This window comes from Balaenoptera acutorostrata, chromosome 6, assembly GCF_949987535.1.
Source record: "Balaenoptera acutorostrata chromosome 6, mBalAcu1.1, whole genome shotgun sequence".
NCBI lineage: Eukaryota > Metazoa > Chordata > Mammalia > Artiodactyla > Balaenopteridae > Balaenoptera > Balaenoptera acutorostrata.
The window spans coordinates 24,403,956-24,418,222 of record NC_080069.1 but is presented as its reverse complement, the minus strand read 5'-3'; the positions used below and the strand labels follow the sequence as shown (position 1 = coordinate 24,418,222).

Here is a 14,267-nt window from a genome sequence, read left to right as displayed (position 1 = left end):
GGATCAAACCCCTGTCCCCTGCATTGGCAGGCGGATTCTTAATCACTGCGCCACCAGGGAAGTCCCTTCTTCAGTTTCTTTCAGCAATATTTTGTAGTTTTGAGTGTACAACTCTTTCACCTGCTTGGTTAGATTTACTACAAAGTATTTAATTCTTTTAGGTGCTATTATCAGTAGGATTGCTTTCCTAAATTTTTTTTGGCCTTTTTTTATTGCTGGTATTTAGAAACACATCTGATTTTTGCGTGTTGATCTTGTACTCTGCAACTTCGCTGAATTTATTAGTTTCTACTTGGTGTATTCTATATACTGGATGGTGTCATCTGCAATAGTTTTAGCTCTTTCTAGTTTGGATGCCTTTTATTCACTTTTCTTTTCTGATAGCTCTGGTTAGAACTTCCAGTAGAATGTTGAATAGCAGCAGTGAAAGTGGGTATTCTTGTTTTTGTTCCTTATCTTAGGTGGACAGTTTTCAGTCCCTTACCATTGATTATAATGTTAGCTGTGGGTTTTTGTAAATATTTTTTAATATGTTGAGGGATTTTCCATTTCCAGACTTCTGGAAGTTTTTTATCATGAAAGTGTTTGATTTTGTCAAATGCCTTTTCTGCATCAATTGGGATAATCATGTGGTTTTTTTCCCTTGTTCTATTAATGTGACACATTACATTGATTAATATTCTTATGTTGAACGACTCTTACATTTCAGGAATAAATGCTGCTTGGTCATGGTAAGTAATGATTTTAAAATGCTATTGGATTCAATTTACTAATATTTTGTTGAGGATTTTTGCATCTATCTTCATAAGGGCTATTGATCTGTGATTTACTTTTCTTGTGGTATTTTTTTTTCTGGCTTTGATATAAATTAATGCTGGACTCATAAAATGAGGTAGGAAGTGTTCCCTCCTTGTCAATGATTTGGAAGAGCTTGAGAAGGATTGATATTAATTCTTCTTTAAATGTTTGGTAGAATTCTTTTGTGAAGCCACCTGGTCCAGGACTTCTCTTTGCTGGTAAGTTTTAGATTAATAATTCAATCTCTTTACCTGTTATAGGTCTGTTGAGATTTTCTATTTCTTTGTGAGTTGGTTTAGGGCATTTGTGTGTTTCAAGAAGTTTGCCCACTTCTCTAATGGTTATCTAATTTGTTGGCTTACAGTTGTTCATAGTATTCTTCTATAATTCCTTTTTGCCTCTATAAGGTTTGTAGTAATACTTCCATTGTTATTCTGATTTTAGTTATTTGTGTCTTCTCTTTTTTATTTTGTCAGTCTAGGTAAAGGTTTGTCAATTTTGCTTATTTTTTCAAAGAACCAATTTTTGGTTTCATTAATATTTTTCTATTGTTTTATTTCTCTATTTTGTTAACTTTGCTCTAAACTTTATTGTTTCTTTCCATCTGCTAGCTTTGAGTTTGGCTTTATTTTCCTTTTCTAGTTCCTTATGGTATGAAGCTGTTGATTTGAGATCTTACATTTTTTTACAATGTAAACATTTACACCTATAGATTTCCCTCTGAGCACTACTTCCACTGCATCCCATGAATTTAGTATGTTGTGTTTTTATTTGTTTCTAAGTATTTTCTAATTTATCTTGTGATGGCTTCTTTAAGAGTATGTTGTTGAGTTTCCACAAATCTGTGAATTTTCCTGTTTTCTTTGTTACTGATTTTTAACTTCGTCCTGTTGTGATTGGAGAAGGCACTTAGTATGATATCTGTCTTTTAATCTATTCAGACTTATTTTGTGGTTTAACATGTGATCTGTCCTGTAGAATGTCCCATGTGCACTTGAAAAAAAACTGTATTCTGCTGTTTTGGGGTAGTGTTCTATATATCTTTTATATCTAGTTGGTTTATTGCATTTTTCAAGTCCTCTATTTTCTTACATCTCTTATGTCTGACTGATCGATCCATTACTGAAAGCAGGGCATTGAAATCACCACTATTATTATAGAGCTCTCTATTTCTCACCTTCTGTTCTATCAATATTTTGCTTCATATATTTTGAGGTATTTTATTAGGTGCATAAATGTTTATAATTTCTATTTTCATTGTGATATCGAACCTTTTTTAATTTAATTTTTTATTGAAGTATAGTTGATTTACAACATTTTATTAGTTTCAGGTGTACACATAGTGATTCAATATTTTTATAGGTTATACTCCATGTAAAGTTATTACAAAATAATGGCTATATTCCCTATGCTGTACAATATATCCTTGTTGCTTGTCTATTTTGTATATAGTAGTTTGTATCTCTTAATCCCATACCCCTATTTTGCCTTTCTCCCCTTCCGTCTCCCCACTGGTAACCACTAGTTTGTTTTCCATATCTGTGAGTCTGTTTCTAATTTGTTATATACCTTTGTTTTATTTTTTCAGATACCACATATGTGATAACATAGAGTATTTGTCTTTTTCTGTCTGACTTATTTCACTAAGCATAGTACTCTGTAGCTAGGTCCATTCACTTTGTTGCAAATGGCAGAATTTTATTCTTTTTTATGGCTGAGTAATATTCAGAGTATACATATACCACATCTTTATCCATTTATCTGTTGATGAATACTTAGATTATTTCTTGAGACTTTTATTAAGATACATCTTCTTTGTCTCTTGTAAACTTTTTAGAGTTAAAGTCTATTTTGTTTGATATTAGTGTAGCCACTCCAGCCCTATTTTCATCATCATTTGTATGAAATATTTTTTCTATCATTTTACGTTCAACCTATTTGTCTTTAGAAGTAATGTGAGTCTCTGATAGAGACCACATAGTTGAATTATAAATACTTATTCATTTTGCCAATCTCTGTATTTTTATTGGAGAGTTTAATCCATTTACACCTAAGGTAGTTACTGATAAGGAGAGGGATTTACTTCTGCCATTTTTCAGAAAACAAATATGTTTTCTATATGCCTTTAGGTTTTTATGTCCCTCATTTTCTCCATTACTGCTTTATTTTTAGTTAACTTTTTATAGTGAAATATTTCAATTCTCTTCTTAATTCTTTATACGTATATCCTATAGATATTTTCTTGGTGGTTACCATGGGTATTATATTTAATATCCCAAAGTTATAATAATCTAATTTGAATTGATGCCAACTTAACTTCAATAACATAAAAAAGCTCTACTACTATACCACATCACCCTCAGTTTCTGTTATTAATGTCATAGATTACATCATTACACATTTTGTATACAATAAAATAGATTAATAATTTTTATGCATTTGTATTTTAAACCCTTTAGAAAATAAAAGTCAGGCTCAACCAAAATTATAGTAATAGTAGCTTTTACAGTTGCCCATGCATTTACCTTTACCCTAATTTCTTTATATGGCTTCAAGTTACTATCTTCCTTTCATTTCAACCTGAAGCACTCCCTTTAACATTTCTTGGAGGGAAGGTCTGGTGGTAATGACCTCCCTCAGCTTTTTAAAATCTAGGGGGGTCATTTCTCCCTCATTTTTGAAGAGTAGCTTTATTGGATATAAAGTTGCCCATCGACAGTTTTTTTTCCTTTAAGCATATTGAGTATATCAACCCACTGACTTCTGGCCTTCAAGCTTTCCGATGAGAAATTGACAGATAACCTCATTGCGGATCACTTGTATGTGATGAGTCACTTCTCTCTTGCTGCTTTCAAGATTGTCTCTTTGTCTCTGTCTTTCAACATTTTGATTATAATGTATCTCAGTGTGAGTATTTTTGAGTTTATTCTATTTGGAGTTTTTGAGCTTCTTGGATTTGTAGATGCATTTATTGCAATTTCAATCCTTTAAATTTGGGGAGTTTTCAGGCGTTATTCATTTCGTTCCTTTCTCTCTCTCTTCTCCTGATGGCATTCCCACAACGCCTATGTTGGTCCACTTGATGGTGTTTCACAGGTCTCTTAGGCTCTGTTCAATTTTCTTCATTCTTTTTTCTTTCTGTTCCTTAGACTTGATAATTTCAGTTGTTCTTTCTTTATGTTCACTTATTCTTCCACTTGCACAAATCTGCTTTTTAACCCTTTTGAGGTATTTTTCATTTCAGTTATTGTACTTTTCAGCATCAAAATTTCTTTTTGGTTCTATTTGAAAATAATTTAATCTCTTCATTGATATTTTTTAATATATTGTTTTCCTTTGTCCATGTCTTCCTTTAGCTCTTTGAGTGTCTTTAAAAGAGTTGTTTTAAAATCTTTGTCTAGTAATTTTGACATCTATGCTTCCTCAGGTACATTTTCTGTTGCTTTATTTTGCTTCTTTGAATCAGCTATACATTCTTGTTTCTTTGTATGCTTTGTTGTTTTTTTATTGAAAATTGGACTTTTGAATTTGATAACATGGAAACTGGGGAAATCAGATTTTCCCTTTTCCTCAGAGTTTGGTACTTTAAAAAGTTGCTATAAGGTGTCTCTGTATTGGAGTAAAAGCTTAAGATCTTCTGCATGTCTTTTCTGAGCTCCATATTTCCCTAGGTATGCATGGTGGCTTTCTAAATTCCCCCATATACATAGTTGCTTTTGAATATCAAAAACAAACAAACAAACAAAAAGCAAGCAAACAAAAAAACAGGTGGCTCTTTTAAATCTCCTGGAAATTACTTCAGCTGGTGGAAGTTGGAACATTGGTGGCCAGCCTCCATATCCACACTTCAGCAGTGAGAGCAGTAATTCACAGTTAGAACCAAGAACCTACATGTGGATGACAAGGATCTTATTGGCCACCCTAGCTCCAGAGGAAGCTGCTCCAGAAATTTGGGTTACGTTCTTCACAGCTGTCTGGTATGGGGCTGGGGTAGGGGGCTGAGTAGCTGCAACCACCCTAATGGCTGAAATAAACCAAAATTAATGAAAACGTCCTAGCCAAGCTATCCCCTTGAAGTTACAAGTGTTCAAATAAACTCCAAAGTTCCAAAATATCCACCTCTGATAGTTTCTCCTAGTACAGTTGCTGTCCAGGTAGAGAGGTGAATTCTTGGTGCTTCCAACTTCACTATCTTCCCTGACTTCATTCCCTTGAGGTTTAATCTTAATAGTAATGCATGATAACTTTTTAAACTATTTTGGTTTCCCTGTATTGGAGATCCTGATTTTCTCCTCCTTTATTAAATTTAATGTCTATCACCCGTTTATTGGCTACATTAAATATATAACTTTAAGAAACCTAGATATTTTAATTAATCAGAAAATTACAGTGCACTAACATCCTAGTCAATCAAGTGTCTTCACGGCACTATAGTACCACTTTGTGGGGTAACTGAAATCACTTTTCTTTGCTATTACTAACTGTCATGCAGTATGAAATAATTTAAAAAGTATAAAGGTTCTTGAGGAGAGAAATTTACCTATGTTCTTTTTAAAAATCTTTTATTGGAATATAGTTGATTTACAATGTTGTGTTAGTTTCAGGTGTACAGCAAAGGGAATCAGTTATATATATACATGTATCCACTTTTTTTTTTTTTTTAAGATCCTTTTACCATATAGGCCATTACAGAGTATTGAGTAGCATTCCATGTGCTATACAGCAGGTTCTTATTAGTTATCTCTTTTATATATAATAGTGTGTATATGTCAATACCAGTCTCCCAATTTATTCCTCCCCCCCCCGCCTTATCCCCTGGTAACCACAAGTTTGTTTTCTACATCTGTGACTCTACTTATATTTTGTAAATAAGCTCATTTGTATCATTTATTTAGATTCCACATGTAAGTGATATCATATGATATTTGTCTTTCTGTGTCTGGCTTACTTCACTCAGTATGACAATCTCTAGGTCCATCCATGTTGTTGCAAATGACATTATTTTGTTCTTTTTTATGGCTGAGTAATATTCCATTGTATATATATATATATATATATATATATATCACATCTTCTTTATCCATTCCTTTGTTGATGGACATTTAGGTTGCTTCCATGTCCTGGCTATTGTAAATAATGCTGCAAAAAACATTGGGGTGCACATATCTTTTCAAATTATGGTTTTCTCTGGGTATATGCCCAGGAGGGGGATTGATGGATTATATTGTAGCTCTATTTTTAGTTTTTTAAGGAACGTCCATACTGTTTTCTATAGTGGCTGAACCAGTTTACATTCCTACCAACAGTGTAGGAGGGTTCTGTTTTCTCCACACCCTCTCCAGCATTTATTGTTTGTAGGTTTTTGATGACAGCCATTCTGGCCAGTGCGAGGTGATACCTCATTGTAGTGTGATTTGCATTTCTCTAATAATTAGTGATGTTGAGCATCTTTTTATGTGCTTTTTGGCCATCTGTATGTCTTATTTGGAGAAATGTCTGTTTAGGTCTTCTGCCCATTTTTTGATTGAGTTATTTGTTTTTTTGATATTGAGCTGCATGAGCTGTTTGTATATTTTGGAGATTAATCCCTTGTCAGTTGCTTCATTTGCAAATATTTTCGCCCATTCTGAGGGTTGTCCTTTTGTTTTGTTTATGGTTTCCTTTTCTGTGCAAAAGCTTTTAAGTTTCATTAGGTTCCATTTGTTTATTTTTGTTTTTATTTTCATAACTCTAGGAGGTGAATCGAAAAAGATCTTGCTGCGATTTATGTCAAAAAGTGTTCTGCTTATGTTTTCCTCTAAGGGTTTTATAGTGTCTGGTTTTACATTTAGGTCTTTAATCCATTTTGAGTTTATTTTTGTGTATGGTGTTAGGAAGTGTTGTAATTTCATTCTTTTACATGTAGCTGTCCAGTTTTCCTGACACCACTTATTGAAGAGGCTGTCTTTTCTCCACTGTATATCCTTGCCTTGGATTAGTTGGATTAGACCAAGCCCAGCTACTTATCAACTGCATTATTATTCTCTTCCTTGGGCCTTGGTTAACTCATCCATGGAATTGTGGAGTCACACTAGATATCCTTAAAGTCCCTCTTAAATGCATGTCCTCTGGTCACACACATGTCAGTCCTCTAGTTAAACTTTCTGTGCCACAGATGTTGTTTTGTATAGCATCCTGCAAGTGTTGCCCAACTCTGCTGAGAGGGCTCCAGGCAGACCAGGAGAGTCTGGGTTCATTACAGACATCCCTCTTTGAAAACCAATGTCCGTGGTATTCACCTATCTTTTCTTAGCTAGTTGGATCTTACTTCCATATGTTACTCCTCCTCCTTTAGGTCTTATACTTTCAGCCAATCTTAGACATGGCCATTGAGTTCTAAGGAAAAATTTTCAGAATCCTCATCTCCTGTTTGTTTTCCTCTAGAGCTACATTTGTTCATTAATGTGCCTTTTGTAATGTGGTATTCACCCTGACTGAAGCTACTAAAATAGTCTAATTACTAATCAGTATGTTGAGACTGTTGCTGTGATCCTTCAGTGGTTAGACATGTTCTTCATACTTACTATTTCATACTTACTAGTCAGTATGAATTTTAAAATTAAAGTGCATATTTAATCTAGTATTTATTTTTCCTCTTTTAGTCCTCTTAAAGTATTAATGGTGTCTCTTATAATCAATAATTCTTGTGCTGGAAAAGTAATAAGGTGCTCTGATGTTTGCACAAGTTTCTAATAATGTACCAAAAGATAAAGTATATAAAGTACAACTATCTTGCCATAATCAGTCCTAAGGAATTGGTTTTCATTCTGGAATTATACTTGAATTTCAATTTATTAAACCCACGCCCATTTTTCTCCCCTGTGATACTTATATTTATAATCATATGAGTATTATTTTAGCTATTACAGATCCAGGTAGCTGCTATTTGATGTTGACTCTCCACTTCTGTTCAACTGCTACTGATAGTAGGAGCTCTGTGGTCCCATAGGCCTCATATTTTATTATATTGCTATGGCTGCCTTGCTTGTTATTTCCTCAGCCTCTTCTGCAGAATGAATTCTGTAGGAATTTTTACGTACTTTCAATTTTGAATTTTGTTTAACATAACAGCATGCTTACTTTTAAAAATAAAGGAAGGAGACTGATTGATTTCTACTCTTTGCCATCCTATTTATTTATTTATTTATTTATTTGTGGTCTAGTTGATGTACAATGTTGTGCCAATCTCTGTTGTACAGCAAAGTGACTCAGTTATACACATAGAGACATTTTAAAAAATATTATTTTCCATTATGGTTTATCCCAGGAAATTGGATATAGTTCCCTGTGCTTGGGTATAGTTCCCTGTGCTATACAGTAGGACCTTGTTGTTTATCCATCCTGTATATAATAGTTTGCATCTGCTATAAAATAAAATTCATTTAAAATAAAATTTATTTTCAGCTATAAAATAATTAAGTCATAGGGATGTAATGTACAGCATGGTGACTACAGTTAATAATACTGTACTGCGTATTTGAAAGTTGCTAAGAGAGTAGATCTTAAAAGTTCTCATCAGGACTTCCCTGGTGGTGCAGTGGTTAAGAATCCGCCTGTCAATGCAGGGGACATGGGTTCAAACCCTGGTCCGGGAAGATCCCACATGCCTTGGAGCAACTAAGCCAGTGAGCCACAACTACTGAGCCCGTGTGCCCTAGAGCCCACGTGCTGCAACTACTGAAGCCTGCGCGCTCTAGGGCCCATGTGCCACAACCACTGAGCCCACATGCTGTAACTACTGAAGCCCGCGTGCCTAGAGCCCGTGCTCCACAACAAGGGAAGCCACTGCAATGAGAAGCCCCCGCCTGCCGCAACTAGAGAAAGCCCACATGCAGCAACAAAGACCCAGCACAGCCAAAAGAAAATAAATTTAAAAAAAAAAAGTTCTCATCACAAGAAAAAAATTCTTGTGTATGGTGATGGATGCTAACTAGATCTGTTGTGGTGATCATTTTGCAATATATGTAAATATTGAATCATTATGTTGTATACTTGAAACTAATATAATGTTCTATGTCAATTGTACCTCAATTTAAAAAAAGAAAATTTCAAGTATATATGTAAGTTGGAGAAGAGAAATGGAGGAGTATTTAGAGGTGGATATGGAGGTCAAAAGAGGTATTATGTATTTATTTTTTAAGATGCAAAAAGTATGGTACCATTGTATGCTGATTGTAATGATTAAATAAAATTTTTATTGTTTATCCATGAGGTGGTGTCGTTGAATATCTGGGGCAGTATACTGCCTTGTATCTTTTTGTTGGAGAGAGTAGATAGATTCTGGTGCAAAGTGGAAGGTTTGGTCTCTGAACGGGGCATGGACAGTGAATCCACTGTGTCAGGAGGGAAGGCAGGGTGCATGGACACAATGGCCTGTAGGTGGGCAGATGTGGGGAAAATAGGGAAGTTGCCTTCCGATTGCTTCTGTCTTCTCAGGCCTATGGAAATGTCACATACAAATTGGCACTTGCCATCTACCTCTACAAAAATTAAATTATGAGCCGCTGCATCTGCTGACCTTCAACACCCCCAGAAAGGAATTCAGGGTAGAGATCAGAAATGAGGCACTCTGTGCTCTGGAAGAAACTGGCAGAACAGGTCCTTAGACAGATATTTTCAGGAGATGATTTTATGAGCCCAATTCTTGCATCTCCTCATATTTAGAAAAGCACTAAAAAATTCTTCATGGTGATGTCTGCTCCTCATGACTAGCAGTAACCTTCACGAAACTAGCAGAACCTTCTGCAAAAAATACCTGCTTGATTGCATGTACTCCCCCTTCACCAAAATCACATATATACTGACCTTCCCCACTTCCTCTTTGGAGCACTTTCTCAGAGCTATTTGATATGCTGTTTCCCAGGCTATAGTCCTCATTTTGCCCCAGATAAAACTTAACTCACAACTCTCACGCTGTGCAATTGTTTTTAGTCAGCAGAAGCAAGTCATCAGCTGAGGGTGGTCACTGAGGAGGAGACTTGGAAAGTTTTCAGAAAGAGAAGATGTGAAGTATGAAATAATTTAGGAGCATGAGAGAGTGAACAGACAAAGGAATATGTTAGAATTGTTGGGCAACAATGAGGGCCCTTGTGAAGTTATTGGTCGTGAGTTAAAGTGAGACCAAAACTTAGACATCTTAGAGGAGGTCTGGTCCGGGTCAAACCCTGGTTGTTCCTGTTAGTTAGATTCATCACCTGGACCAGGTCCATTCATTGATGCCTGAGCCCCATGGAGGAGAGGACAAAGAGTTAGACGTGAAAACAAAAAAACTGTCAACAAAAGCTCTGAAATTTTGATACGTCTTTAAATTTTGTAAACCAAAGCAGAAAAGAAGACCATGTCCTCTCTCCTGCCCCTCATCAAGGGGCACCTCAAGGAATCTCCTGCTTTGCCACTGGTGGAATTTTCGGCCACACCAGGTGAGGATGGTAGTGCCTTTGAGGAACTTTATGGAACCTGATGAATGTGGAAGAGCTGGAGGACATCGCAGGTCCCAGGAAGATGTAGAGGATTAATGTGTAAATATCACATGGTAACTAACTAGAATGTTTCATCATCAACTACAAGACCCCTCTGGGAAATCCCAGAAGGGCTTAAATGCACTTAACTCATTACAGGCTTATAGTAGGAAGATTTCTAAACCTGGTCTTCCAAGATTCCTGTTCTTTGATTCTTCATTCAAACACTAATCTGGATACTGCTGTGAAGAGAATTTGCAGTTGTAGTTAAAACTGAATGGATTGATCTTAATACATAGAGTTTATCCAGGTGGACTGGACCCAATGAGGTAAGCACTTTGCGTACAGAGTTTGCTCCATCTGGCAGCAGAAGAGAAGGTCAGAGAGATTTGATGTACAAGGTGACTTGATAGATCATTGCTGGCTTGAAGGCAGAGGAAAACACATGAAAAGGAATGTGGGTGGTCTTAAGATGCTGAGAAAGGACTCTGGGTGACAGCCAGAAAATAAGGGACCTAGCACTTCCAACAGCAAGGAACCGTACTCTAACAACCTAAATGAGCCTAGAGGCAGATGTCTTCCTAGAGCCTCCAGACAAGGAAGCTGCCTTGCTAACACCTTCCTCTCAGCCTTATGATACTCTGACCATTGAATCCAGCCTGCTGTAAACTATACGTTAATAAATGGGTGTTATTTGAAGCCACTTAGCTTGTGGTAATCTGTTATGCATCAACAGGAAACTAATACATAGTCCTTTACATTTCGTTTGCTCAGGAGCCAGATGAGTTTCAGAACTGGGTCATTTGTGCCTATGCAGGTGGCACTCAGCCAAGTAAACTGCGGCCATGTGCTATCAAGTTCTCTCTCAAATTCACCAATATACCTGGGAGTTGTGCTGGTCTCCATAGCGGTTCAGTTAACGAGGTCTTTTTCTCAAACTTGGTGGGTTGATTTTGAGCATGATTCAATTGCAAAATTATTGTTTAACATAACTCTATCCATAAATTGTTATTTGTTTATTAACGGAGAGATATTAAAACTTTTTTACAAAGAATAAAAATCTTCACTTTCAGTTTTATGTTTCATTTTTTTGTTCACTTTACTAATTTCGTTCTGAGAGAGGAAGCCTAGTCTTTTTAACAAATGATGCTGGAGAAAACGGATGTCCACAGGCTAAAAAAACTCAACCCAAACTTCACCCCTTTCACACTAATTAACTCAAAAATGGATCACAAAATTAAATATAAAATATAATACTATAAAACTTTTAGAAAAAATCCTGGGAGAAAACCTCTGGGATCTAGGGCTAGGCAAGGAGTTCTTTTTTAAGTACATTTTAATGATATTTTATTTTCCATTGTAGATTGATGTGTACCTTCACTTATTCTGAGAAAAAATAAAATCTATTCAATTTGCCCTTCCAGGTTTATAGACAAATCACATGAATTGATCATATTATAAACCCATAGTTGGTCAACAGTAGAACCATGCAGTGTTTTCCTGAGGAGAAACCTTTCTTTATGTTCATGAAATTTTTGGAGGATTAGGGCTGTAACTAGAGGGTCGGGGTAAGCTGGGGATTCTGCCAGTGGAGGTGAGAGCAGGGAGGGAATTCACCAAACCCAAGGACAGGCAAACCTGTCAGAAACTGCTGGAGAGAGAGGACAGTTACTTGGGATTCAAATCTGCTGATCAACCTTGGTGTGCTATGTTTTGTGGAGCAATAAAAATAGTATTTTCCAGCAAAAACTGGAATAGGTAATGCAAATTTAAGGATGCTAAAACGCACACATATGTATGTGCATATATACATACACAAAACATATATATGTATACATGTATATATCTGTATATATACGTCTGTGTATTTTTTCCAGCTTTATTGAAGTATGATTGACAAATAAAAATTGTATATTTTTAGGTTGTACAATATCATGTTTTGATCTACATACACATTGTGAAAATGATTCCACAATCATTTCACAAAGTGAAATCAGGAAATCATACCATAATCAAGCTAATTTACATATTCATTATTTCCCATAGTTATCTTTTGTGTGCGTGTGTGCCTGTGTGTCTGTGTGTGTGGTGAGAACACTTGAGATCTATTCTTCTAGAAAACTTCAAGTATACAGTACATTATTACTAACTATAGTCACCATGCTGTACATGAAATTTCTAGAACTACTCATCTTATAACTGAAAGTTTGTACTCTCCATATTTGTAATTTAAATTGTTAGGCAATAAATATGCAGGCATATTTTCCTATCCTCTCTCTTACACATCTTTCAAATAATGTTGTGAAACATTTTCAGTTTTTTCAATAATTCAAATATAATTTTCAAACAGTCAAAAAAGCACACGGAGTTGTTTTTCACTACCCTATTTTACATATATTTGTTAGTAAATAAATGGTTCTCCAGACTGTTCAGCATATTAAATGTTAAAGTAAACAAGGGATAATTGCTCCTTATTTTTAGAACAGTAGATTTACAATATATGTAGCTGTTATAAGTCACATATTTAAATTATTTTAAACATCTTCTTTGGTAATAGTTTTTTTTTTTATGACTTTGTGTCAAAATAGAAACAATACCTCGAAGTAAATTTGCTTTTTAATCCATGTTCTGTGAACACCTAAATTTTACAATGAAAAATTTCAAAAGCTGCAAGGATATCCATATTTGAAATATAAAATAAATGATAAATTCAGTAATTGGGAATTTTCTTTGCCCTATTAAACATCAATTTTTAATGCTGTTTTATTCTTACAGATTCTTCTCAAAATATATTGGCTACTTGAGAGATGTCATTACACTCCTGTGATTTATACAGAAGGTAAGTTAGAAAACTTTAATTCTTGTGTCCATTAATTAACAAACTTTTAATAAACACTTTTCATCAGGGACTAGAGTAAGTACTGGCAATGTGGTCAGACATGCTTCACTCCTCTCTCTTGCCTGCAAGGAGCTTTCAGTGTAGTGAGGTGGATGGACCTAGAGTCTGTCATACAGAGTGAAGTAAGTCAGAAAGAGAAAAACAAATACCGTATGCTAACACGTATATATGGAATCTAAGAAAAAAAAAAAAAAAAAGGTCATGAAGAACCTAGGGGCAGGACGGGAATAAAGACACAGACCTACTAGAGAATGGACTTGAGGATATGGGGAGGGGGAAGGGTAAGCTGTGACAAAGTGAGAGAGTGTCATGGACATATATACAATACCAAATGTAAAATAGATAGCTAGTGGGAAGCAGCCACATAGCACAGGGAGATCAGCTCAGTGCTTTGTGACCACATAGAGGGGTGGGATAGGGAGGGTGGGAGGGAGGGAGACACAAGAGGGAAGAGATATGGGAACATATGTATATGTATAACTGATACACTTTGTTATAAAGCAGAAACTAACACACCATTGTAAAGCAATTATACTCCAATAAAGATGTTAAAAAAAAAAAAAAAGATATGCAGTGGTTGTCACAGGGGAGAAGTGCAAAGTGGTCTAGGCAACACAGCACAGGGGACCAGTCCTCATTGGGGCAGTAGAGAAGGCTTTCTGCAGTAAGCAGTGTTTAGTGAAAGGGCTGAAGAATGGGGGTGTTCTCCACGGGGTGCCAGAGTTAGCTGGTTAGGATGAGATCATTCCAACGTCTATGTTCTCCAGCCAAACAACCAGGAACATACCTGGGAACCAGTTTAGTCTAGAACAAGTTGGATTTATTACTCATGGCAGTGAGGGAAGACACACACCATGGGGAATCCTGGGGTGTCTCAGTAAGAGGGTGTTAGAAAAGAGCTACTACAAGATTTGGGCTTTAGTTGGGTGACTTGGGAGAGGGTCTAAAAGTGATGGGCCACTTTAAATTGGATGCTGAAAGCCAAGGCAATTCTATAATTCATCTCAATAAATTTTAGCTACAAGAGGGAAGACTATAGTCAAAATAAAGCCATTACTGGAAACAAAGTAGAT

At 35.8% G+C, this 14,267-nt stretch overlaps 1 protein-coding gene and 1 long non-coding RNA gene across 2 annotated transcripts in view; both read left to right on the top strand.

Annotated features, from left to right (window-relative positions):
• LOC130708347 (uncharacterized) overlaps window positions 1-9,048 on the top strand; it is a 116,682-nt gene extending 107,634 nt beyond the window's left edge. The window contains exon 3 of the long non-coding RNA XR_009008567.1: window positions 8,403-9,048. This is a non-coding gene — a long non-coding RNA (uncharacterized LOC130708347). The remainder of the gene's footprint in view (window positions 1-8,402) is intronic.
• The window catches only part of LOC103014414 (serine/threonine-protein kinase MRCK alpha-like), a 217,196-nt gene that overhangs the window by 173,010 nt on the left and 29,919 nt on the right, over window positions 1-14,267 (top strand). The window contains exon 12 of the mRNA XM_057547872.1: window positions 13,071-13,134. Coding sequence (XP_057403855.1) covers window positions 13,071-13,122 — 52 coding nt within the window. The 3' untranslated portion in view covers window positions 13,123-13,134. The remainder of the gene's footprint in view (window positions 1-13,070; window positions 13,135-14,267) is intronic.